This window comes from Micropterus salmoides, unplaced genomic scaffold, assembly GCF_014851395.1.
Source record: "Micropterus salmoides isolate LMB-PRFRI ecotype aquatic unplaced genomic scaffold, ASM1485139v1 Ms_hic_scaffold_8, whole genome shotgun sequence".
Lineage (NCBI taxonomy): Eukaryota > Metazoa > Chordata > Actinopteri > Centrarchiformes > Centrarchidae > Micropterus > Micropterus salmoides.
This window is the reverse complement of record NW_024044570.1, coordinates 20,124,099-20,147,950: the sequence shown is the minus strand read 5'-3', so window position 1 is coordinate 20,147,950 and position 23,852 is coordinate 20,124,099. Positions and strand designations below refer to the sequence as shown.

At 40.7% G+C, this 23,852-nt stretch overlaps 3 protein-coding genes across 7 annotated transcripts; 1 reads left to right on the top strand and 2 right to left on the bottom strand.

Annotated features, from left to right (window-relative positions):
- Positions 1–748: 748 nt before the first annotated feature.
- Positions 749–7,323, bottom strand: fkbp4 (FKBP prolyl isomerase 4). Of its 3 annotated transcripts, XM_038706023.1 has the most exons (12): positions 7,131–7,323; positions 6,841–6,966; positions 6,172–6,316; positions 5,942–6,084; positions 5,676–5,796; positions 3,711–3,867; positions 3,390–3,480; positions 3,191–3,274; positions 2,905–3,090; positions 2,574–2,717; positions 1,979–2,080; positions 749–1,864 (listed from the first exon to the last, which is right to left on the bottom strand). In XM_038706023.1, the coding sequence occupies exons 2-12, from the start codon at positions 6,937–6,939 to the stop codon at positions 1,784–1,786; spliced, it is 1,353 nt and encodes a 450-aa protein (XP_038561951.1). In that variant the 5' UTR covers positions 6,940–6,966; positions 7,131–7,323; the 3' UTR covers positions 749–1,783. The 3 variants fall into 3 exon arrangements, with proteins under 3 accessions (XP_038561951.1, XP_038561950.1, XP_038561952.1); XM_038706022.1 differs by having other exon boundaries at positions 6,841–7,323; XM_038706024.1 differs by having other exon boundaries at positions 1,985–2,080; positions 6,841–7,323.
- Positions 7,324–7,622: 299 nt separating this feature from the next.
- ddx11 (DEAD/H (Asp-Glu-Ala-Asp/His) box helicase 11) lies at positions 7,623–16,623 on the top strand. 2 transcript variants are annotated; one of them, XM_038705960.1, is made up of 28 exons: positions 7,623–7,708; positions 8,673–8,815; positions 8,915–9,130; positions 9,214–9,300; positions 9,425–9,561; positions 9,665–9,722; positions 9,856–9,963; positions 11,359–11,446; positions 11,774–11,976; positions 12,141–12,215; positions 12,490–12,567; positions 12,646–12,692; positions 12,794–12,873; positions 13,012–13,053; positions 13,140–13,207; positions 13,288–13,326; positions 13,449–13,587; positions 13,933–14,067; positions 14,159–14,271; positions 14,352–14,424; positions 15,028–15,131; positions 15,237–15,386; positions 15,539–15,607; positions 15,726–15,826; positions 15,924–16,008; positions 16,130–16,205; positions 16,299–16,453; positions 16,548–16,623. In XM_038705960.1, exons 2-28 carry the CDS (start codon positions 8,681–8,683, stop codon positions 16,578–16,580), a joined length of 2,694 nt encoding a protein of 897 aa, XP_038561888.1. In that variant the 5' UTR covers positions 7,623–7,708; positions 8,673–8,680; the 3' UTR covers positions 16,581–16,623. The 2 variants fall into 2 exon arrangements, with proteins under 2 accessions (XP_038561888.1, XP_038561889.1); XM_038705961.1 differs by lacking the exon at positions 16,548–16,623 and having other exon boundaries at positions 16,116–16,205; positions 16,299–16,433.
- Positions 16,624–17,132: 509 nt separating this feature from the next.
- On the bottom strand, positions 17,133–23,649 carry wash1 (WAS protein family homolog 1). Of its 2 annotated transcripts, none has more exons than XM_038705963.1 (11): positions 23,495–23,649; positions 22,758–22,898; positions 21,960–22,072; positions 21,687–21,832; positions 19,443–19,579; positions 19,208–19,343; positions 18,901–19,096; positions 18,630–18,806; positions 18,262–18,420; positions 17,691–17,762; positions 17,133–17,597 (listed from the first exon to the last, which is right to left on the bottom strand). In XM_038705963.1, exons 1-11 carry the CDS (start codon positions 23,500–23,502, stop codon positions 17,455–17,457), a joined length of 1,428 nt encoding a protein of 475 aa, XP_038561891.1. In that variant the 5' UTR covers positions 23,503–23,649; the 3' UTR covers positions 17,133–17,454. The 2 variants fall into 2 exon arrangements, with proteins under 2 accessions (XP_038561891.1, XP_038561892.1); XM_038705964.1 differs by having other exon boundaries at positions 17,691–17,759.
- Between the last annotated feature and the right edge of the window lie 203 nt (positions 23,650–23,852).

Here is a 23,852-nt window from a genome sequence, read left to right as displayed (position 1 = left end):
TTTTCTCAGTTAATCGTTTATGTTCAATAAAATATCACAAAATAATGAAAAATGGCCATTTACATTTTCCACAATTGACTGATGTATTGGAGTTTCTTACTTTGTCCGACCAACAGCGCCAAAGCCAAATATATTTCCTCTATAATTCATAGAACAATAGAAAGATAATCTTCACCTTTTAAGTCTGGCTTGATATTCAATTATCAAAGAGGTTACTGATTAATTTTCCTCGACAGACCTATAAATTCAATGTCGACAGAAAACAGAACCCCTTATTTAAAAAAAACAAACATTTCAAAACCTTTATGTATCTTAGATATCTCTTCCAGGCCTATAATACATATATAAGATGCTTTTATTCATTTCAAAACTTCTTTTTGTTAGGATTACTAAGGCTATTTATTTATTTGCATGCACTATCTGCACGATTATACACCACAAAGTGTCAAAAAATTTAAAAAGATTCTATGATCTGTACACATGTGGAGGTGTAACATTTATAAATCAGCCCCTTCATGAAAGACTTCTGCATAAGATACACCTGTTTCCTCCTAAACTCCTCCAGAAGCCTCAGCTTACCTGGAGGTGCATTTAAGATATTGTAAGAAGAGCCTCTGTGATGGCGGAGGGTCACGAGGGACAATTTCCAGGTCACGGGAGGATGTAATGAATAAACAGAAGACAAGACAAGTAATGGTAACCGCAAACTGTGAGAAACAGATGTAACAGTCAAGAATATCACACTCAATCAAGTTGTAGCTATTGTTTATTATATCCTTCTGTCAGGGCACACCAAGCAGCAACCCTTCCAAGAGACGAAGATAAACTCAACACGACCCACAACCTCGCTTCTATTAGCCCCTTGGTTCAGTTTCTGCCCCACTCTACAGGTGCTGTTAACTAAAATGAACAGGGCTCACATCTTCCTCTGGCGTACTGACTTCAACAGCCTGAATCTAATGAGCCATATGCACACGTTCATACGTTCTTTTTACAGTGAATTAAGACTTAACTGTTTTATTACTTAAGCGTGTCCAGGAGAAGCAAATTGATGTTCTTTCTAGCTGCTTTAAAATTGCACATATTCCAGTTAAGCAATTGGTTGTATTCATTTCAAGAACAATACAGAAATCACAAGCACAACACTGGAAAAGAAATAAGTACAAAGTCAATATTTCCAAAGTAAAAGGCGAACAGTCCTGTACGCTGGGGGCCTATAGGGGAGCTCCAGTGGCTAACGTCTTATTACTCCACCTATCCACAGTGCTGCTACATGCGTACTTTGGGACACAGGCACATCATATCTATGCACACAACCAGCACAACTCCAGGAATTGATCAGTAGGCCCACGTGGAGGAGTGTTGGATGGATAGCACAGAACGTGAGGTTAGCGCAAGGTGAATGGTCTAGCCCTTAACGGGTGAGGGTTTGAAATTCTGCATTTAACATTTGGATCCACTTTTTTCCTACCCAAAACACTGGAAAATAAAAAACAAATAAACCCAACACATGTACAGTTCAAAGCTGTGGGTTCAAAGGGTTCAGAGATGGGGTTGTGGCACACAATTCATTTAATAAAACCACGTCCCATAGTGCCATCAGCTGGGGAAGCCTCACCCACTTGTGCAGCTGCTGCAGCAAAAAGCCCGGACACACAGAAAGCCAGTGCTCTCGCTGACACGCTCATTCTCGCTCTCACTCACACACACAGGCACACCTTAAACACAAATGGCTGAAGTTACAAAAGTCTGAAGTACAGATGAACCATAGTCACATCTTCATCTACGCTTTTTCCCCGTTCCCAATCTCCATCTCATCCTCGCCGTTCTCCTTGCTCTCACTCTTCCCTTTCTCTGCTTCTTTCTGTTTATGAAGAGACAAAAACAAACAAAATCAGCATTCAATCATTTTTTATTCAGCCTCTTTCAGACACATTGCTTATCTCACCCTCTGGTGGCTGTTGTACAAAACACAAACCTTCACCTTTGAATCCCTCTCTGCAAATTTCTGGAACATGTTGGCGTAGATGCGTTTGTCCTTCTCATGCTGCTCCTTGAGACGCTTCTGACAAAGAGCAACCTGGAAGAATATAACGAAGGGAAGGTTAGCCAAGCATATTTTCAGGTGTGACACAGGTACAGCCACAACCAAAAGATATAATACAATGAAATACATTAATGACTTTAGATTTATTTTATTTTTTTACTGCACTTCAGAATCATTATTCTAAGACCAATTGATACGAGCTGAAAGATAATTGGGAGTCGTTTCAACTTGGGCTTCGTCAGAGTGTACAAAAATGTCCCCACCTATAATCTACTAAGACTGGTAGCTTCCACAACCAGAAAATGCATGCAGTAACAGTGTCAGCTATAATAATACATGTGAGAGTTTCATTGTGGATGATCTCACAGCAAAATTTGTTTCAACTGTACAAAATAGGGAGACATTAATTGATCCCTGAACCTTTTTTGGATTTGTAACAAACTTAAGTCATGATGGCAAAATATAAGAAAGTAAGACCCAGTTTGAAAGTTGTTGCAATTATCCTTTAAGATGTGTGGCACTATACCTGGCTCTTGGCGGCCTTGTTGGCAGGATACAGCTGAATAACTTGCTGGAAGTCATCTCTTGCCCTGTCAAACTCCTTCATACCAAACAGCGCCTCTCCTCTTCGGAACAAAGCCTTCTCATTGGATGGATCCAACTCCAGAGCCTATAATCATGACCAAATTATAATCAAACATTTACAGTATTTAACCACATAAACAATTGAAATGATCAGAAAAGCAGTCCACCCATATAACACATTTGTACAAACTGTACTCAACGTAACAAAGAATTAAGGCTTTTCGCACTCACAAATGTGTCCATATTCAAAATAAGCAACACATCAGACATACCTTGTCACAGCTTTCTAGGGCTTGGTTTGACTCCTGCAGTTTAAGGAAGCACATGGCCAAGTTCAGATGCGCAGCTAGCCGCAGTGCTTTCGCCTTCTTCTCGTCCTCCTCTGACAAACCAGATTCATGTTCCAGCCACGACACAATCCTTTTATACTGCACTGACGCCTGCTTGTATTTTCCCTCCTGAAGCATTTGAAATCAGTGCATTAGAAACATGACCAAGTTTATGGTCATAAGAATTCTCTTTATAGCTGTGTGCTCTGTCAACACCACCCCTGCATACCTTGAAATACTGCGTTCCTTTCTCTTTGACAATGCTGCTCTGTTCCAGCTTCTCTCCTGTGTTCATCTCCCACGATTCCTTTGCCTAAAGAAAACAAAATCAGACAATCACGCATTAGAGGGGAAAAATGTCGCTGTACACAACTACTGAAAAACAAAAGCAAAGTTGAGTTTGCAACACAGTGCCAAGATTTATTTACCTTCTCAAAGGCTGTCAGCTTGATTTTGTATTGCAGTGTTGCTCCACCAGGAATGTTGTATTTTGCATTTCCTACATTTCCAAAGCCATATCTACAAATGGAAGATAAATGGTATCTCAAATTCAGTGTATACATGTTTTATTACCCATTTTTCACAGTAGATTTGATGATTGTGTAGCTGAATTCTTGTAGGATACTGTGTTATCTGTTTGTCTAAACACTGGGATTGTTCTATTGCCCAATTATATTCCACACATTACTCCACTATGGGGTCTATAACAACATAACAGTAATTATTTGTCTTGGTACACATGATCATACTTAGGCTTAATGTGGAAAAGTGCCTCCTCTTCCTGCTCCATAGCCATGATAGCTTTCTCCACTCCAACTGGCAAGCCAAGATTCTCTCCATCTCCAATCTCAAACTTCAATTCTCTCTCATCAAATACACGTCCCTCGTAGGTTCCCTCCACAGTAACTGAAAAGGGTTGAAAAATGCTGGGGGTTAACTTGTGCTACAAAACAGACTGTTGTGCGGTGTCTCAATTCATGTTCTTTCATACTTTAGTATTTTGAGTGCATATTACGGCAAAATACAGCGCACCAGGAGTACCGGCTAAATCTTTTGTTTTATTAAGGATGTCATCGTCCAAGACAAATTCCAAATTTCTGACATAAGCTATTTTTGACAAACTTAGTACTTTAAATGCTGCTTCTCAATATCAATAACATTAGTTTTATAATTAAGTACCAAACTTTCTCCCTCTACAATCAAAGGGTGGTACGTTTGTAAAACAGCAGTTTCTTTTGTAAATGTTAACACGTTTCTCCCATCCTAAATGACAGCAAATCTATTCTAAAATCATTACTGGATAGAGTTAAATATATACTGTATGTTATACTGTAGAGAATAATGCAGTTGAAAGATGGCAATTCTGACAAACTGTACCCCACTCTACCTTAAAACAATCTATAGCATAAAAATCCCTATAACTGCTAGTGGTCAACTGATGTGGGTTTTTCCAATGCTGATTCTAATATTTAGTGAGCAGGGCAGCTCACATATAATCGCATTATATAGTGTATAATTCCATTATTCCATGCAGAGTACAATCTAATACCTTACCTTAGCCAGTCACGTGTTGCTTTAGATGGAATTTGTATTAATTAATGAAATAGAAAAATACATTGCACTAATAATCTGCCAAAATATGGCGCACAACTTCCGTTTCAATCCTCATAAACAACCCTGCAAGGTTTGTGAGCTGGTACATGCATTGTTTTTCCAAAACCAACAAAAAGCAGCGTTGGTGTCAGCGTGTTCCCACAAGTACCACAGAGATGGATGAAGATGATAAGAAACCAGGAAGTCCAGTTTGAAGGCAGTACTGCATTTTGTGCTAATGTGAACTCTTGAAAGTTAATCTGCAGTGAAAATTTGCTCTTCCGTCTCTATGCCTGTGAGGTGAACAGTAAAAGTGGCACAATGCACGGTGCTATACCTGCTATTTCTAAAATCTATTGTGACCAACATAAATACAAGCAAACTCCAGCCTCAGCTCTCCATTATGGATGGGGTCAGTGAGGAGTGTTTTGGTAGTCAGATTTTGGACTGTATTACTCGGGCATCAAATATCAGGTTTGAAATACGCACCTGCACACTTGCGTGTATTTCTATATCAATTCACGTGTTGCTCAGGCTCAGTGTGCCACCTTCATTCGGATATCGGATTTCAGCCCAATGCTGACTCAAATAGCTGGATCCAGTGTCGCTGACAAGGAGGCCTATGCAAGTGAATTACGGGCGTACTATGCCATGAGTCACCAGTGCGCCGGTAGACCCAAACATTTTCTATGAGAGCTAATATAGCATTTTGTTTTACAAAGTTAGGAAGCAACCTTTAAAATCAAACCTGATGTTGCCTTCCACACAAAATAATAATTCCCAGTCTCTTCCTCACTGTGAGGAATACAGCTTATTCAGTCTACACTGGTATCAGATCGGTACTCTGCATCGGCCAATACCCAAAGCCCAGGTATTGGTTTTGGCACTGAAAAACTCAGATAGGTGCATCCCTAAATACATATACACTTGACCCAGGCACAAAGTAAGTCAAAATTAAAGTAATCACTATTACATGTCCTATTAATGGTTTTGTTGATGTTGATCTTGTTATTTTTTTGCGCTTAAAAAAAAAATAAAGAAAAGAAAAATACGCCCCCTACAAGCAGGTCAATTCTGTCAGTGTCAGCAAAGAAATAGCTGAAAAAGTGTGGATATGTTACCTTCAACAGAAGCTCCTTCGTTAGGCTTGGAATATCCCTGTCCTTTAGTGATAATGCGACGAATGATTCCTCCATCCTCATCCTCAGTTATGTCCTCGCCTCGAAATTCAAACAGTTCAACCTGCAAGCGTGCAGACATGTCAATTAGTATCTTTTCACACCAATAAAAGAATCAAGATATACTGTATATTCCAACCATAAACCCAGTAAAATGGTTTAAAGTATAACATGGATAATCAAAATATCCTGATATCATTGACACATACCTCAAAAACAAGGGTTGCACTGGGAGGTATCTTGGGTGGGCTGCCTGCAGATCCGTAAGCATACTCTGGCTTACAGATGAGCTGGCACAACTCTCCCACTTTCATTGTGGCTACGCCAATGTCCCATGCCTTTATGACTTGACCTAAACATACAAAAAGACTTATTACCAACACTGGCTGTGCACCTATGGCAGGCGAACGTTCATGCCTCTGCTAGATAGGCAACCAACCTTTGCCCAACTCGAAGGAAAACTTCTCTCCTCTGTCTCTGCTGGAGTCGAAGTGAGTCCCATCCAGAAGTGTGCCCACATAATGCACAAAAACTTTGTCACCAGTCATGGGAAACTCTGTGCCTGTGCCTTCCCTTTTCACCAGCTTGAAAAACAGACAGCGAGATGGGAACTTATTAAAAATCTGTAAAACACTGATTTAAAAAGAAGCAGAGAAGTCATTTCTGCAACAGCCAGTTCCACACATTTGTGTCCTGTACACCCAGCCTGCAGCTTGGCAATTTGCATCATGAGAAGTAAAGCTGTCAAATCCTTAATTGTGAATGAACGTGAGCTGCAACGTCTCATTCAAACGCGTACGTGCGCGTGTGTTTATTAAGTGTCCCCATCAGCATTAATAGCCGTTTCTCCGGGGATCCAGAACCTTCTAGAAATTAGATTGTGGAAACAAGTTAGCAATGAAACCAATGACAGAAAACTCAATAAACAGCGTTACGGGGCTGTCAACATTCTGCTTAGTTTGCATTAACGTTAGCGGTTATTGACAGTACAAGCGATATCCTAGCTAACAACAGCTAACGTTAGCCTGGCCGAATGAGTAAACAACACGCAGCCAGTTTACCATTCAGCTAGCTGGATTAATATGCTGTGCCAAACACTAGTATTTACCTTCAAAACACCCCCGTCTTTCTTTGGTGTGATGTCTTCTCCTTCCATGGGGATGGCGTTTTGTCCTTCACTTGTCTGCTCCTCTGCAGTCATTGTCATGAAGCTAATTCCCCCTCGTGCTATGAGCTGCAAAACAATACAAATTTACACTGGCTAATAGTAGTGGTGGCTAAAGCTAAATACTTCTCAAACCACGCCAAGTGCAGCAAACAACAATTGGACTCGTCAACTGCAGCTAGCTCACCAACGTTGGTTAAATCTCTAAGCTAACCTCAGCTAACGTTACTCACTTATGAATGCTACTGTAAATAAAGTACACGCCACAGCTGAGATTGTGCTATCGTTGTGCACCAGTCACACTTGTATCCGAGCAGGATATGAGCTTATGATCAAGTTGCTTCAAGTCCACGTTGTCTTGCAGCCTAACGTCTGACAAGCATTTATAGAAGGGCAGAGAATTTTCCAGACTCGAGCAGAGACAGAGGAACTGGGGGGGGATTAACCCGCGTTGGTGGCGTTACTTATCTGTTGTAAGCATCTTACAAAAAGGCGGTGACATACAAAGAGCAGAGCAAAAGCATGACTTACAGATATATTGTGTTACATAAATAATGAATTGTGTACTTTGTTTAGATATTCAGTAATAGCCACATAGTCCCACACTAAAGGACAAAACTATGGAACAGATGTGCATAGTCCCGTCCACGCAAGCAGTCCTGTATTATAAAACAAACACTATTTGTTTTATCTTGCCCCCTATTGGTCAGATTCTGTGTACACTGTCTTCTGTTGGCGCGGTTGTTGAATAGTTAGCCGGGAGTTGAAGTAACGTTATTAACGTTAACTGTCTTATTTAGGATATCTGTAGGTAAGTATTTATATATCAACCATCTCTGTATAGATATAAGACTTCAGCTAATAAGTGGATTTGGGTTGGTTTTAAGTTAGCGAACGTTAGCTATAACTTAGCTATGAATTCGAGGTAGCTAAGTTAGTGTTAAAGTTTTCGTTTAAAGACAGTCAGCTCGCAGTGACCGCCTTTAAAATGACATGTTATGCTGCCAGACATAAACGAATTGAAAAGCCTTTTAGTTAAATTATCATTACGTCGTTGTGGTAAAATTATGTAGGCATATTGGATTGATTGATTTGCGAGAACTCAGCAGTTTCCAATCCAAAAGCAGAATTTGGGGCCAGCCTTGGTGCGTCATGTTAGACATAACAAGTATTGTTGCTAACATAAGCCAGTCTAAACACTATGTGTGTGCTGCTCACTTCATCAAGTAGCCAGGGACTCATTTCCTAACTGAGCTGAAACGTTTTATCCAATGGTGGAAAATGTACTCGTTTATTTGTTAACATTAAAGCTGGGGGACGTCCAGCACATTTTAACTACTTTGTGTACTGTTGAATAGTTAAACCTGTAGCACAGTATCCTATCTTATAAACTGATCATATGTTTTTATTTGTACAATCTTAATTTCTAATGTAACTTGCAACTATAGCTGTCAAATAAATTTATTTGAGTAGTAAAAATTACAAAATTTGCCTCCGATATGTAGAGGATTAGGGGCAGCACAGTGGTCCAGTGGTTAGCACTGTCGCCTCACAGCAAGAATCTTGTGGGTGCAAAATTGTCCTTAGGTGTGAATGTGTGTGTTTCTCTGGCGTCCTGTCCAAGGTGTACCCTGCCTTTCGCCCGATGTAAGCTGGGACTGGCTCCAGCCCCCCGCCACCCTGTACACAGGATAAGCGGCTGACGATGGATGGATAAAATTGAAATACTTGCACTACTAGTTTTATATCTAGTTAAACCTTATGTCATCTTCCAGGGAGGTTCATGAGCATGGAGAATGGCAGGGCCCAATTTCCATTTCCATACCAGCCCTATAACATCCAGGAGCACTTTATGCAAGCCCTGTACGCTGCACTTGACCAGGGCAAAGTTGGCATCTTTGAAAGTCCAACTGGAACGGTGTGTATGTATGCATGCATATAAGAGAGATTACAGCAGAAGCCATCAGATATTATTGATTGGATTTGTGTTACAAAGTGTGTGTGTCCTTTAATGCAGGGCAAGTCTCTGAGTCTGATATGTGGAGCGCTGAGCTGGCTCACAGACTACGAGGAGAAGAGGAGACAGGAGGCAGCCACTCTGCTGCAGGAAGGAGAAGCAGCTCTCTCCACCTCAACCGCTCAGCCCTCTGCTACCAGCTCCTCAGCAGAGCCCGACTGGATCACTGATTTTGTTCAAAAAAAGACAGAACGCGATTTGGTGTCGAAGCTGAAGGTAAGAATATCACTGTATTTCAGATGTGGCCTTTGATGTGGAATCTGGGGTTTTGGCTATTATTAGATGTTTTTGTGTTTCAGGAGGAAGAACTGAAAAGAAAGAAGAGGCAAGAACGATTAGAAATGATCAGAAACAACGTTCAACTAAAGTATGCAATGAAAAGAAAAGTAAGGGATCTTGCAGAGTGGCATTTTGGGGAGCTCAGGCTTCAGAAATGTACCCAAAACTTATAATCACTGTAAATCAAGTCTATGCAACTCAATATATGAATTTCCGTGTATGTTTCTGTAGAGCTGTGAAGATGATGAGGCGGTCAAGTTGCTCCAGCTTAGTAAAGAGGAACAAACAGAGACACAAGGAGATCAAGAGGACGAGGAGCTTATCGTTGCAGAATATGAGAGCGATGACGAGTCAAAGACCAGGAGCAGGTGAGGATAGCCATTAATTGGTCACCTATCGTATCAAATGTTACATCACAGTGAGATGTTGAAACGAACACTGACAGCGGGGTTTGTTTGCTCTCATGCTCAGATTTTGTGGTGCTGAGGATGACACAGACGATGAACTGGTTGAAGAACATGTTACTAAGGTGTGACTTAAGAGAGAAATGTTTCCCATTGTAACTGTGAGAGTGAGTGTCCCGCTGATACAAAAATGTAATAATAAATGAGTGTCACACTTCACCCAGAAGTGAGACTATGTATGTTAATGCATGTTCTCAGATCTACTACTGCAGTCGCACTCACTCCCAGCTGGCCCAGTTTGTCCATGAAGTTCAAAAGAGCCCATTCAGCAAGGACATCAGTGTGGTCACACTGGGCTCACGGCAGGTATGTGCGCGCACACACACACACACACACACACACACACTCACACAAAGACTACCAGTAAAAGGGTTGGGGTTAGATTTTGGTGTATTTTGTTAAATATCATCCATTGTGAAAATGTAGTAGTTTATGAATACAAGAATTACGTGTAACTGAACTGAGACATGTTTGCGTGATGGCCTTCATCCTGATTACTTATATCAGTCATTGTTTGGAGACAACAAGTGCTATGCTGTATTTTTGCTCAGTAAGCAAGTGTAACACCGAAAACTAAAGTCTTTTGGAATTTGGTACATATTACTTTTCAAGCTTTCAAGTTTCTAACCACCCTGTTTTAATGTAAAGTGCAAGATAAGATAAAAATGATTGGAGAATAAAGCATTGTATAAGAGAAAACTGTTGTGTGTACAGCTGAAATGGTTTGATTAGTCAGTCAAATAACAAACAACTCACAAATGTAAATATTTACTGGCTTTCTTATTCCTCAGTGATGGTATATTGAATGGCATTTTATAGACCAAAGCTTTCATCTATTAATTAAAATGATAATCAGCATGTTCAAGCAATAATGAAAGTGGCTAAAAGTTGCAGCCCTAGGTGATTGACATTTTTAATTGTAACATTAGGGCTGGGCAAAATAACAATAACCATCTAATATACAGATGTTCAATAAATACACAAAAAAATGGTTGATTTAATTCACTTGAATCACGAACGAAATGGCACATAATTTTTCTTTAAGATTTATTTTGTTGAGAAAAAGGAACTGAAAAAAGATTTTATCGTAGTTGTTTTGAATGTTCTAGATATGTTAAGTGATCCACTGTTTGACAAGTGTTTGTCATGTTCTGACCATAAAGAAAAGTGTAAAACCACAATTAACCATCAGCCTTTAAACTTGAAAGAAATAACGATTTCACATTTATTGTGATAATTGTCAATATCGAATGACATGATTTTTTTTATTGTGATAACATTTTTGGCCAAATCGCTTAGCCCCTTAGATAAGTGCCATCTCACGTGGCGCTTATCTAAAAGCTGGTGCACGGAGAAAGTCAACAAATTAAAGGCTGTAAATTATAAAGATGTGTAGACCAGTTGTAACAGCTGTAAGACCAGATGATAGTATGTTGTCTGCTACAGGCTCATAGAATGATCTAGAACAGTCTAGTCTGTCTCCATGTAGAAGCAGGCTGTTTGCAATAAAACTTATTTAAAGTTTCATACTTGTATTTTCTAATTCAAGGTTGATTACAAAAATGTGATTACATTGCTAGAAATTTCTATTAAACTGCTAAAATACAAGGAACTAATATACCTGTATTCAATGAGTAAAACATGATTATTAACCATGACATCAGAATGTTTAGAGTAAACATAAAATTGTGTACTTTCCAGAATCTGTGTATCAATGAGGAGGTGCGTCGCCTCGGCAGCATCCAGCTTATCAACGACCGCTGCATGGAGATGCAGAAAAATAAACATGGTGAGAACCCCTCACACACTAACTCCAGCACCACTGAGCTTACAGAAGAACATTCACAGCTAACTAATTTTTATTTTCTTTACCCTTTTTTGAACCAGGAAAGCTTAGTGAAGTGAAGTAGTGAAGATAATACAAAACATGCCACATATCAGAATTAAACAGAAAAGCCATTATATAATTATGAATAACATTTGTAATGCAATCACATTATCCTAGAAACAACCAATGTTGCACCTGTAAAAAAAACAAAAACAAGAGCTATCTTAAAACATCAAAGTAAATAAGACTATTTTTGCTTGCAACGCTGCCTGTTCTTCCATTTTGTAGAGAAGCAGCATCATGAAGAGGGTGTAAAACGTAAGCGAGGCCCAGCAAAGGGTGTGTGTCCCTATAATAAAGCATCAGCCCTGCAGCAGATGAGAGATGGCATTCTGGGGACAGTCCACGATATAGAGCAGATGCTAAAGCTGGGCAGAGAAACACATGCATGTCCTTACTACTCCACACGCCTCGCTATCCCCCCTGCACAGGTAATGCTGTCCTCTTTGTACTCCTATGTCCAGGTTTTTCCTAAATTTCTGGGGAGCAATAGCCATTCAGCTTACAGTATTTAAATCTATTCCTTCACTTTTTGTTAAGCAGATTTAAGTTTTAGTGTTAATCTGTATGTTCTATGTTTATTGTGTCTGCCTAGCTGGTGGTGTTGCCCTATCAGATGTTGCTTCATGAAGCTACGAGAAGGGCAGCAGGGGTCCAGCTGAAGGGACAGGTAAGATTAGATTGATCATTTCTGATTCTTTTCATAAATTTTCTGCTCAGCAACTGTCCGTATTAGTAGTATATAACGATATAATGTTAGAAATACCCTAGTATTGTTAACATATATTTCTCATAAGTAGTGTAACCTTTGGCAACAAAAATGTAAACACACAGCCAGTACCAGTACCACTGTGGGGTATTTGAGACCATTTGGGTGAGTTTCAGCAATTTGAAGTGGAATTAATTTTGCATATTACTGACAGATTTTTTATTTTTTTTCACAGGTGGTGATCATAGATGAAGCTCACAATCTTAGTGACACACTTTCCTGTATACACAGTGCAGAGCTCACTGGTGCACAGGTAAACACATTGTGCACAAACTGTAGGTTTAAATTATGCCTTTTCCCTGTAAAATGCTAAAATGTGATTCCTCCGCAGCTTTGCCGTGCCCACTCTCAGCTTACCCAGTATGCTGAACGCTATAAGTTAGTATATTACACAAACAGGCTCTAACAGTGCACTCATTCCCAAATTAAAAATTGTATTACTCTCTTGACCCTTGATGTTTATGTTTCTACAACATCAGGAGCAGACTGAAGGCAAAGAATCTGATGTACATCAAACAGATTCTGTTTGTGATTGAGGGGCTTGTCCGGGTACTGGGAGGTGAGTGTGTTTGGGCTGATTTTTGTTTTGTATTTGGTGATTAATAATTGCCAGTCTGCAACGTGCTTAAGAGTGGAAATTGATGGACAGGGCACATTTCTGACATTTCTACTTATGATGTAAATGTTATCCTTGCAGGTAAGGTGGGGAAGAATCCGCAGAGCCAGACTACACAAGCAGGTCAGTAAATAATACACACACATAAACACACTCTAATACACACTGAAGTAGAAATTGCTAAACAGTGATGTTTCTTTATCTTTTAGGAACTGAAATGCTTACCATTAACAATTTCCTCTTCAAGGCTCAGATCGACAATATCAACTTGTTTAAGGTAATTAACAAAAATGTGTTTATAATGCGGTTGAAAACCACAGTCTGAATCTTTCAATGTCACTGTCATTCTCACTTTAGTTGCAGAGATACTTTGAGAAGAGCATGATCAGCAGAAAAGTAAGTGTATAATATGTGAATATTTGATTGATTTTGATTGCCTCATTTAAATATTGTCCAGCTCTGAGAGTGATCTACAGTAAAAAAATCAAATAAATACCTCACGCGCCTTCTCTCTGCAGCTGGGTGGCTTTGTGGAGAAGTACGCGGGATCAGGTGTGACTCTGCACACTCAGAGCAACTCCAACAAGGAGAATCGACGCACGGAGGGCTTGAACCGCTACCTTCAAACTCTACAGAGCAACCAGATTACCATGCCAGGTCAGGGGGCGGATGTTTATGTTTCTCACCAACATATTAAAAACACATTTTTGGAGATGGACATCCTCCTTGAATTCCTACCATAAAAAAATCTCCCACATTTCCTTGTTTGAAAGTGCACAGGAAAAAAGAATAAATACCATATGTTGTTATCAAACTGGAAAACTAGCATGTTGCTAAAAAAGAAAAGAAATTTAGTGCATGACAAGCTGAGGGTTTTTGGTAAAGCTAGACCTATGTTGCATTTGCAGACATTATTTAGCAATGAACAAACACTGAACAATGTAGCATTCCTTTTGGTTGTTCATTATGATTTACCCGTTCTGTCTGCTCCCACGTGTGCAGTTTCTTCAGCAGACCAGCAGGGGTCTGTAGAGGCAGAGAAAGTGCTGTCTGCGTCTCCCATGATGCAGGTGGAGGGTTTCTTCATGGCTCTCACCAACAGCAATGCTGACGGCAGAGTGGTGGTGCACAGACAAGGTATCTTTTTAAAAAATAGAAGGGAAAAAAACAGGACAACAAAAAATACAAGTGTTAGAGTGTAAAATACCCCATTTTGCTTAACGTCCAGGTAGTTTGTCAGAGAGCAGTGTCAAGTTCCTGCTGTTGAATCCAGCGGTCCACTTTGCCCAGGTGTTGAAGCAGTGCAAAGCGGTCATCATCGCAGGAGGAACCATGCAGCCTGTAAGTTGTCTTAAATCCACTAAAAATGAACTAAGCTCTTGCTGTGTACGTTTTGTCATTCTAAAAGATGTTATATGTAGGTTTCAGATTTCAAACAAGAGCTGCTGTTTTCTGCCGGAGTGGAAGCAGAACGCATCACTGAGTTTTCCTGTGGTGAGTGGCCCATTTTATAACACTGCAGTACTTTGTGGAGCGTTCTTTTTGTGTTTTTATAATGCACTCTCTTACTGATGTGTTTATCAATATTTCTCTTTGTGAGAATTTTTGATGGAATAATATAATGTTTTGGCAAAAACTTAAAAAAATAACCGATTTAGAGTTGGGTTATGCACTCAGATAGACTAGCCATAAGAATAATGTCATGATTCTGGTTCAAGTGACAGAGGTGACAGATTAAATCAGAGCTGACCAAGATGAGATGATGGAAGTAATTGTCTAGCCACTATTTATAAACGGTATACCATATATTTAAGATTACTTGAAAATTACATTGTTGCCTGTCATCGCACAGGTTGCATGTTGAACTAGGAAGGTTGTTGTATCATAAGCCACCTGAGCAATGCTTGTGCTCCTGTGGCACTGGTATACAAAATTAAAGACATGTACTATTATCATGTTCTCTGACAAAAGATCTGTGTGAAATTTAAACAGAAGTTCACCTGTCTATGGAATATTGTTTGGACCTAAAGTTTTTATTTGATTGTGTTTGTATTATGTTTAAATCAATGAAATCATTTTCTTTTTGCCTGTGTGTAGGTCATGTAATTCCCCCCGAGAACATCCTTCCCCTCGTCTTGTGCAGCGGTCCGTCTGGTCAGGAGCTGGACTTTACTTTCCAAAACAGAGACTCTCCACGCATGGTAACAGACACACACATGCCCGTGCTGTTTTTGTTAAGTTCTTGCTATAATATCTTTTCATGTAGTAGTATGCATTATTGCATATTTGTGCCTATTTGTTGACAGATGGACGAGACAGGCCGCATTCTGTCCAACATTTGTAACGTGGTCCCGGGCGGGGTCGTGTGCTTCTTCCCTTCTTATGAGTACTCCAGGCGGATCATTTCTCACTGGGAGGCCAACGGTATGCTGACTCGTCTGGCTAACAAGAAGAAGGTACATCAGCTTCATGGATTCTCATTAAATGAGCTAGAAAAAAACGTCTTTATGGTGTTGGGGGGCTGCATAGTATATTGAAGAATACTGTTCTGAAAGTGAAAATAGAATTGCCCCGACAGCTTCTGAAGCTATCACAATTACTTTCTTAGATCTTCCAGGAGCCAAAGAAGGCCAACCAGGTTGAGCAGGTGCTTAATGAGTTCTCCCGATGTATCCAGGTAAAACACTCAAACATAAGCCCTCATCACTGAGCACTGATAATAAGTTCATTGTGAGTGATTGCTTCTGCCATTGACACTCACACGTTATACTGTTAAACTCCTTTCCTTTTGTTAGAGGTGTGTTTTTGACAGCAGTGGGCTCACAGGTGCGTTGCTGTTCTCTGTGGTCGGAGGAAAGATGAGTGAGGGCATCAATTTCTCAGATGACCTGGGCAGGTGTGTGTAATTCACGAGCACACAGACAGACAGCAGTTGGATACTGTATAAAGCATGTAATCCAATCGTTCTTTCCTGTGTTTCCGCGCGATGACAGGTGTGTGGTGATGGTGGGAATGCCATATCCCAACATCAAATCCCCAGAGCTACAGGAAAAGATGGCCTATCTGGACAAACACCTGGTGAGACTTTTTACTGTCCTAATAGTCTTCACTGTATCCACAAACATGGCAAAACAAGTACATGGTCACAGGGGTGCTGAGGTGAAGCTCATCGTCGGTCTCATCAGTTTCATTTTTTTAGCCTCACAGTGGAGGAAAGAGCCCTGGCCAAGCACTAATAGAAAACCTCTGCATGAAGGCTGTCAATCAATCCATAGGTAATGGTGCTATATTCATGACAATATATGATAGAAAGAAATCATTAATAATTATTTATACAGTATCGTGTATTTAACGTTGTCTGCCCAAAGGAAGAGCTATCCGCCACCGTGGCGACTATTCCTCCATGGTGCTGTGTGACAGGCGTTACTCTCGACCTGCTACTCTGTCTAAACTTCCCACATGGATCAAAGAGCGCACCAGCACACACACAACTTTTGGCCCCGCTTTTGCTGCCCTGCGGAAGGTGAGAAGGAAGTTACACATATGTATCCACACTCTGACCGCTGCATTGTGACTGAAACTCGTTCATAAGTCGTCTGTGTGTTCTTCTTTCCTAGTTCTTTCTGGAGAAGAAGCAGAAGCTGGTGTAGTTTCACTCACACTGGGCTCAAGCGACAAGAAATGAAACGTGTTCAAAAAAAATATAATTAGAGGGCCTCTGTAATAAGTTTCTTATCACAAGGTTGCCGCAACCCTTTCATGCTCCTTTATGTTTACGTTCTTTAATATTTTATAGCCATCAGACATCTGAGTGCTCCTGGGAGGCAGTCTTTTCTGTTTTCAGTGCATCATACTTGCTTTATTTTACATGTCAGCTCTTTCAACGTCAAATATTACTTCTGCTTTGAAGTGAAGATGAATTAGAAAATAATGGATGCAAGTGTTTGACACGCTGCAGACAAAGGCCAAAGGGGCATTTATCACAGACTCAGGTGTATTAGTCCTGTGATGTCATCAGTTTCACTGTAGAACATGTTGGAGGCAAAAATGAATAATAAAATAGTGAATAAATTCAGTATGTAAAAATTAAATTACTGAAGCAGCTACTACAGATATCAGGCACAGCACTGGCTTAGGCATCCATGTGACTGATCTACCCTTGAAGATGATATTAAATATTTAAAGCACAATGAAACGTGTTATGTAATGCAAAAAAAAATACTTTTATTTTAAAAGATGTTAGTGAAAATGTTCATGATTGCAGTGAGTGTTCTAAGATCTGCTTTTTATGAAAATGTTTACAATGAATACAATTATCAATAAATTGTTTTATAATTTGAGTTTTTAGTGATGTTTTGTTGAACCGGTTGGCCAAACCAATGCAATTACTATTATGATGAAGCTAATGCACACTGAAAATTTCTGTTAGTGGGAAAATTTCGTGGGTGTCCTTTGTACACAAAGTTATTCAAGGCCATTAAATGCTTTAGTTATCAATGCTTTAAGTGTTCATCGTTCATGACGTTATGCTTCCCAGTCATCGTCGTCTGTTGTTGAATGTGGAGCAGGAAGTGGTGGGATAACATCTGACATCCTGGCAAATGCACTGCTAGTTCCTGCTGGAGAGTCACCTGACTCCCCACTTGCTGGACCCTTACCAGATATGCCTACATAGGGACAGAACACATTATTTACGGTCTGCAGTTCTGACCAACCGCATCAGTGTTTTGAATCTCATTTGACATAAAAGGGATCCTCACCTTTCCTTCGCATGGCAAGTTTATTGAAGAGATCACACATGAAGTCTCCACCACTAGATGCTGCTCCCGCTGCTGAGAGACAAAGATAGGCAGTTACTAAATAATCATGCAACCAGTATTTTTTTTAAATTAGTAACTGGAGCAATGAAGAAGTTTCACTCATTCCCCAGCGCTACGCTTCAAAGTGGAGCACTTCATTACAACAAAACTTTATCTAGTTAGCATTAGCAGCTATCTTAAAAATGAAATGTTAGTTCAAGACCGGGCCAGCCAACCAGAAAAAAAGGCCAAGATATGCTGTCTGATATTAGGTCAGACAATTTAAAACACGACTGTAACCAAGTCAACATTTTAATGAGGTTGACATTTATAAAAACAAAGGTCACAAAGCCGTGGACTGATGATAAACATATGAGACATACACAAACGCACACATCCTGACATGTATGGGTGATTGCTAGCTAGGGACTGGTTATGCTCTGCTTTGATTGCATGTCATAGTTAAAGCAACATCTTGTAGCATTTAATAAGACACGAGCAGAAACATCCCCACTCAAAAGAATCTTGACACCTTGCTCTTGCGCCTTCTGTTTCTTCTTCTCCATCTTGCGCTCTTTGATGTTGCGTAACTTTGCTTTGCCGATGCCTCCTGCGTTGCGGATGGACTCCAGGAGACTGGCACGGCTGTTTGACGGCTGAACGACCTCGCTGGGAGCACCAGACACAGGGCCTGCAGTCAGAGGTGACAGTGAGGGGTGCCAGTGTAATTTAGATTTCCGCCCATTCATGTCAATTAGGTTTAATTTAAGAGCGTGAATAGGGTGTGTGTGTGTGTGTAAGGTAGGAGCAGGTTTTCACCACTTGAATACACTGTCAAGCTCCATCACATTCATCCAAGTCTGTGGTGTGTAGCCAGTAAAAGATTTGGATGTGACAAACCTGAACTTGGTGCTCGTGAGACTTCTGTAGGGCTGTCAACAGGCGGGGGAGGTGGGGGAGGTGGTGGAGGAGGGGGGGCTCCAGCAGGAGTGGCGGGATCGAGGGTGGGCTCAGGAGGAGGGGGAGGGGGAGGGGGAGGCGGCGGAGGAGGTGCAACATTAGGTTGGAAGTGAGGTCCTGAAACAAAGAGATGAAGAGTCTCCATCAGCTAATAAACACAGCATCCGCCTAAACCACAATGAGACTGTGAAAAAAGTGAATGGGTGTGTACCAGGTGCGTTGCTCTCCTCTGAGAATGAGGGCAGCTCAGGGATGTTGTGTGTGGATCCTGACGGGGCGAAGCCAGGCCCGAGGTCCGCGCTGTAGGACAGGTCGTCTGCGATGCCTGGCAGGTCAGGCAGGTAGGATGGCACATCTATCTCGGGCACCTGGCCCAGGTCTGGCATGTAGAAATAAGACTCTGCTGTCTGTTAAGTGAGAAATATCATCCAGATTAATTATGAAATGTGTCATTACCAATTATATATATATAAAGTCAAATTAACAATGTGTTTTGAAAAAAATGGTGCTTGGGGTACCTGTCTCTCCAGTTGCTCTCTCTTCGTAATGGACATGGGTGCATCAAATGGCTTCTCTTCTTTTTCTGTCTCTAGTGTGGTGTGTGTTTTTGTCACAGCTCCCGCCAGAGGATCAAGGAACACATACTTCTTATATCTTTACAAACACACAAATCCAAAGATATGAAGAAAAGATTTGCATCTAATCTCTATTTAAGGTTAACATCTGTCTATGTGTTTGTGTGTGTGGACTCACAGGTTCTCTGTAGTATTAAAGAGCAACAGGGAGCTGACAGATGAGATATTGCGTGGCAGACTGCCCAGCCCCTCCTCTGTCTCATCCTCAGACTTCTTCTTATTGCTCACACACACTGGGAAATACATCAACTTCTCCTGTAAGGAAGACACACAGGCTGAGTGAGAGGGAGATCTGTAAGATGTCAACTAAATCTTGAGTAACGCAAATCACAAATGCCACCAAAGTGCATCTGCACTCAGATGCACACGCACACAAACACTGCAACGCCAAATTATATGGTCGGGTACATTGCTTCTGGGGGATATTGAATAATGCATTTCTGCACCAGAGAAAATTGCCAGCAGTGCTTTCAATTTTTTCTCGCGCTCTGACAAGTACACACAGATACACACACACAAAAAAAACAACTCACAAGACCAAGCACACGCAGCAGAAAATACACTGGTTTTCATAAAGTTTCCTATGGTAGTAACTAAAAAACTGTGGCGTTCAATATAAATAATGCAATTTGTGCGGAGCTGAGCATGCACAAAACCAGGAATACACTGTATTTCCAGATTTACACCTCCTAAAAAGGCAAACTAATAAAATTTGTCTGCTCTGCTCTCCACATCTTTAGACATGTAAAATAACCGGACCTGGCCTGATGAATATTCTATCCAAAAGTTTCAGGGTAAATACCATGGCGTCCATTACGGCCAATGAAACATGTTGTTAAGATGGATGTCAGTTGGTTATTTAACTCAGAGGTGTGAGAAAGTGAGACTGACATGGCTGAAAGCTTATCAGTGCTGGTTGAGTGATGCACGGTTTTTAACACGCATGCTTCTAGTCATGCAAAAATCAGCTGTTTGTGTATGAAAATTATTAGTTAATAACAAAATTTTAACAAAACAAATTTGCCAACACAGTGCAGAAAGTAACACAAGAGGCTGTAGCATCAGGTAACAGTCACTAAAAATGTTAAATGATGTAAAAGGTATATTGTTATCAGACCAGGTCAAATAATTATTTGAAATACTTATCAATATTTTAGTTTTTGTCACCAGATGGGGAGGTTAACTTATTCTGTTTTGAGGCAGGCAGGCATTTATTCATACAGCAGTGTTTAATATTCATACATGATAAGATCAGAGGAACCTGGCCTGATGATAATCATCATGACATGTGACCAGATCCTCATGGCTCTCAAAGCATGTGTGTGTTTTTATTATTATTATTATTATTATTATAATAATAGAGCCATCCATCTTGCACTGCTGATCCAGCTCTGGGTCATGTTAGGCTAAGAAAGGCAGTCCAGATGTCCTTTCCTGCCACGTCATCCTAGTCTTCCTGAAGGATCCTGAGGTTATTCCAGGTCAGACAGGATATGTAATACCTCCTCAGGGAGGCATCCAAGAGACATCAGATGTTCCCATCACCCCAACTGGCTCCTTTCCAAAGTGAAGAAGAAGCCCTTTCCACTCCCAGCACCTTCTGGATATCTGTGATTTTCTTCCTGCCCCTAAAAGTGGGCCCAGGCACCCTGTGAAGGAGGGTCATTTAGGCTTGATCTATCAGTGATTTCACTCTTTTGGTCAGTACTCAGAGCTCAGGATTATATGCAAGGGTTTAGATTGAGCATTTTGCCTTTGAGTTAATGCTTCACACTTCTATCACTGTATATGCCAACAGCGACAGCGGACGTTGGAATAAGTAACTGTGGATTGGCAGAAACAGCTAGTGGTTCCCATTTATATAAAAAGAGGGACCAGAGAGTATATTCCAATTATCGAGGTATCACACTGCTCATCCTCCCCAGGAAGATTATATGCCAGAGGGTTGGACACAAAACCCTGGATTCTAGAGGAGCAAGCACCAGTGGTGAGTGGAGACGTCCGCTTCGAGCCTTCCTGTGCTCATGTGACCGAAGTGAGAGCAGTGTCATAATTCTCAGCAGTGAGATAAAAGCCATGTAAATGGAAATTAATCATGCCTCTTATTATCCCTGTTTTTGTTCCCAGTTTTAGCAGTGTCAGCTGTATAAAAACGCCATCAGGCTAGCCCACACTTTCTTCTGTTTTATATTAGTTATAGCACAAAGGCTCTTGGGGTTCAAGACATTAGTTATGGAACACTTTGTGAAACCATGGCTCTTAGTCAGTCACATTTTTTTATTGTTTCAAAATTTAGGCATTGCATGTAAAAATAATGGTAGAAAATTCTTGTGTAAACAGCACTTTAATGTATTTATCTTACCTGCAAGGCCTTCTCATCAAAGGGTCGAAGTTTATTAACTATCCTGTATCGGGGGCGGGTTTGTGAGGAGGGGTCTGTAGCCTCAGTAAAGATAGATGAGTAATCCTGAAGTCGATCTGGGGCTGGGTACTTGGCACTGGAAAAAAACCTATAAACACAGAAAAAAAGCTGATGTAACTGGCAGGGGTCAATACTCTTTTCAATGACCTCGTCATCACTTTATCGTGTCTCTATTGAGAATCATATGTGCCTTCCAAAGTGAAGGTGCAGTTACCTTGGTGGCCTTCTTACTGCCTTTGATCTTGTCAACACGGGCCTGAGCTAGTCTGATCCGGTCAGTGACGCTCTGCAGGTGGCAGCGGTTCTTCTCTACACTGTCACCCACCCTGAAAGCCACACACACACACACACAACACACACATGAAAATATATGTGAGTTTGTATTGGATGCGCCCTATTCTGCTTTATATACACTCTGCAGGGTGCTGAATCCCTTCTTGCATTTCATAAAGATGAAATATTACACAGCTATTTCAGCATTCTATTGATGACTTGATATCAATGCTCTTATTACTACTATTTCATGCAGTTACAGGCGACACTTCCTCTGTTTTCAGTTTGCCAGACAGGACCATCTGTGCTGTGGCATAAAATGTGGCTTAGAATATGGCTTCCACGTGTTTTAGACTGTGCAGTCAGTTACATATGACAAAGTCTTGTAACAAATGCTGTGATATCAACAAGGGAGTGCCTCACAGTTCCTTATGCTAGAGAAATCATATTGGCAGTTTACCACTTTAAAACATCTGGCATGTTTGACTTTAACTGAAAAAATGATTTAATGAATCTACAAAATTATCGATGGATTAATCGTTAATGAAAAACCCAGATGTTTCCTGCCTATGAGAAAGGCTTTGGACCCCTGCAAACCTGAATAGGCGGGTTAAGTGCTATGGAAAATGGATGAATAGAAAAATAATTGGTCCTCAACTATTCATTTCATAATTATTTCTGATATTTGTTCTCTCTCACACCATTTGTTTTTTTGTGTGTGTGTGATCCTGGACTTGCCTTCTGAAAATATCTGTAGAGATGGTCTCCAAGTAGAGTAATGCATCTGCTATCTGATGGACAGCCTCCTCTCTCCTCAGGTCTGACTGGATGAGAGGCACTGAGTACACCTGGCACTCCAGGCAGTGCTTCTGGGTCATCCTAACAACAACAACAAAGAACAAAGTTGTGACTTACATAGTCACGCTCTGATCTTGAGCGTGGAGGTTCTTTCTTGACTTTGGGATCGGTAGCCTTTGGCGTTTTTACAATAAATCCAACTTTGGTCTGTCCGCCATGACTGAATCACTAGGAGAGGAACTGTGGTCATTTTGATAGTCAAACAGTCAGCCTTTCACATTGATGATTGTTTTTAGATCCAACACCACACAACTGTCATAACGTTTCTATAGCAGGTATGGTTAAGTAAACCCTTACCTCTTTACCAAACCTCATCTGACTCTCACGTGACAATGCTGGAACAGACATTATTCAATGTGTAACGTTAAATTGGCTCAAGGTGATCCCTGTAACTCTATATGGCAATATCACCAACTGACAGCTAATAAACCCGCACTAAGGCTGATTACTAGCAAATGTATTTCAAATAAAATATATGTATAATATACCTAAAGTGACATTCAAAGGAAAACCTGTCCGTGCAAATGAAAGCATCGCAGTGAGCCTTAAACCGAACAATGTCCGTTTAATGACAGGTTATACTGCGAAATATAGTCGCTTGAAAATATTAGTCTTACCTGACCATGGGTGTTGTTTACTGGTTACCAGTTACAGAACAGATATAATAAGTGGTATCTAGGCTATCGTTCCTAGCAGCCAAGCTACTTGTTAGCAAAACAACGGTTCAGTACTTCCGCGTCCCTGTGACACGTGACCACGCGGAAGTTGCCTTCAAGTTCTCTCAGGAATTTCTCCGTCCGACTTGAACGCACCTGAACGACTTGAGTAAACTGATGTCGCCGATTGGCTAACGTTAAAGGTGGGCGACTTGGAAACATAGCTTACGTTATTTTAAGATTAAGATAAGCCGATAACAGCACTTTGAGCTGCAGCTTATGTGGGTAAAACCTGCCATAAATGGTGATAGGCTATTAG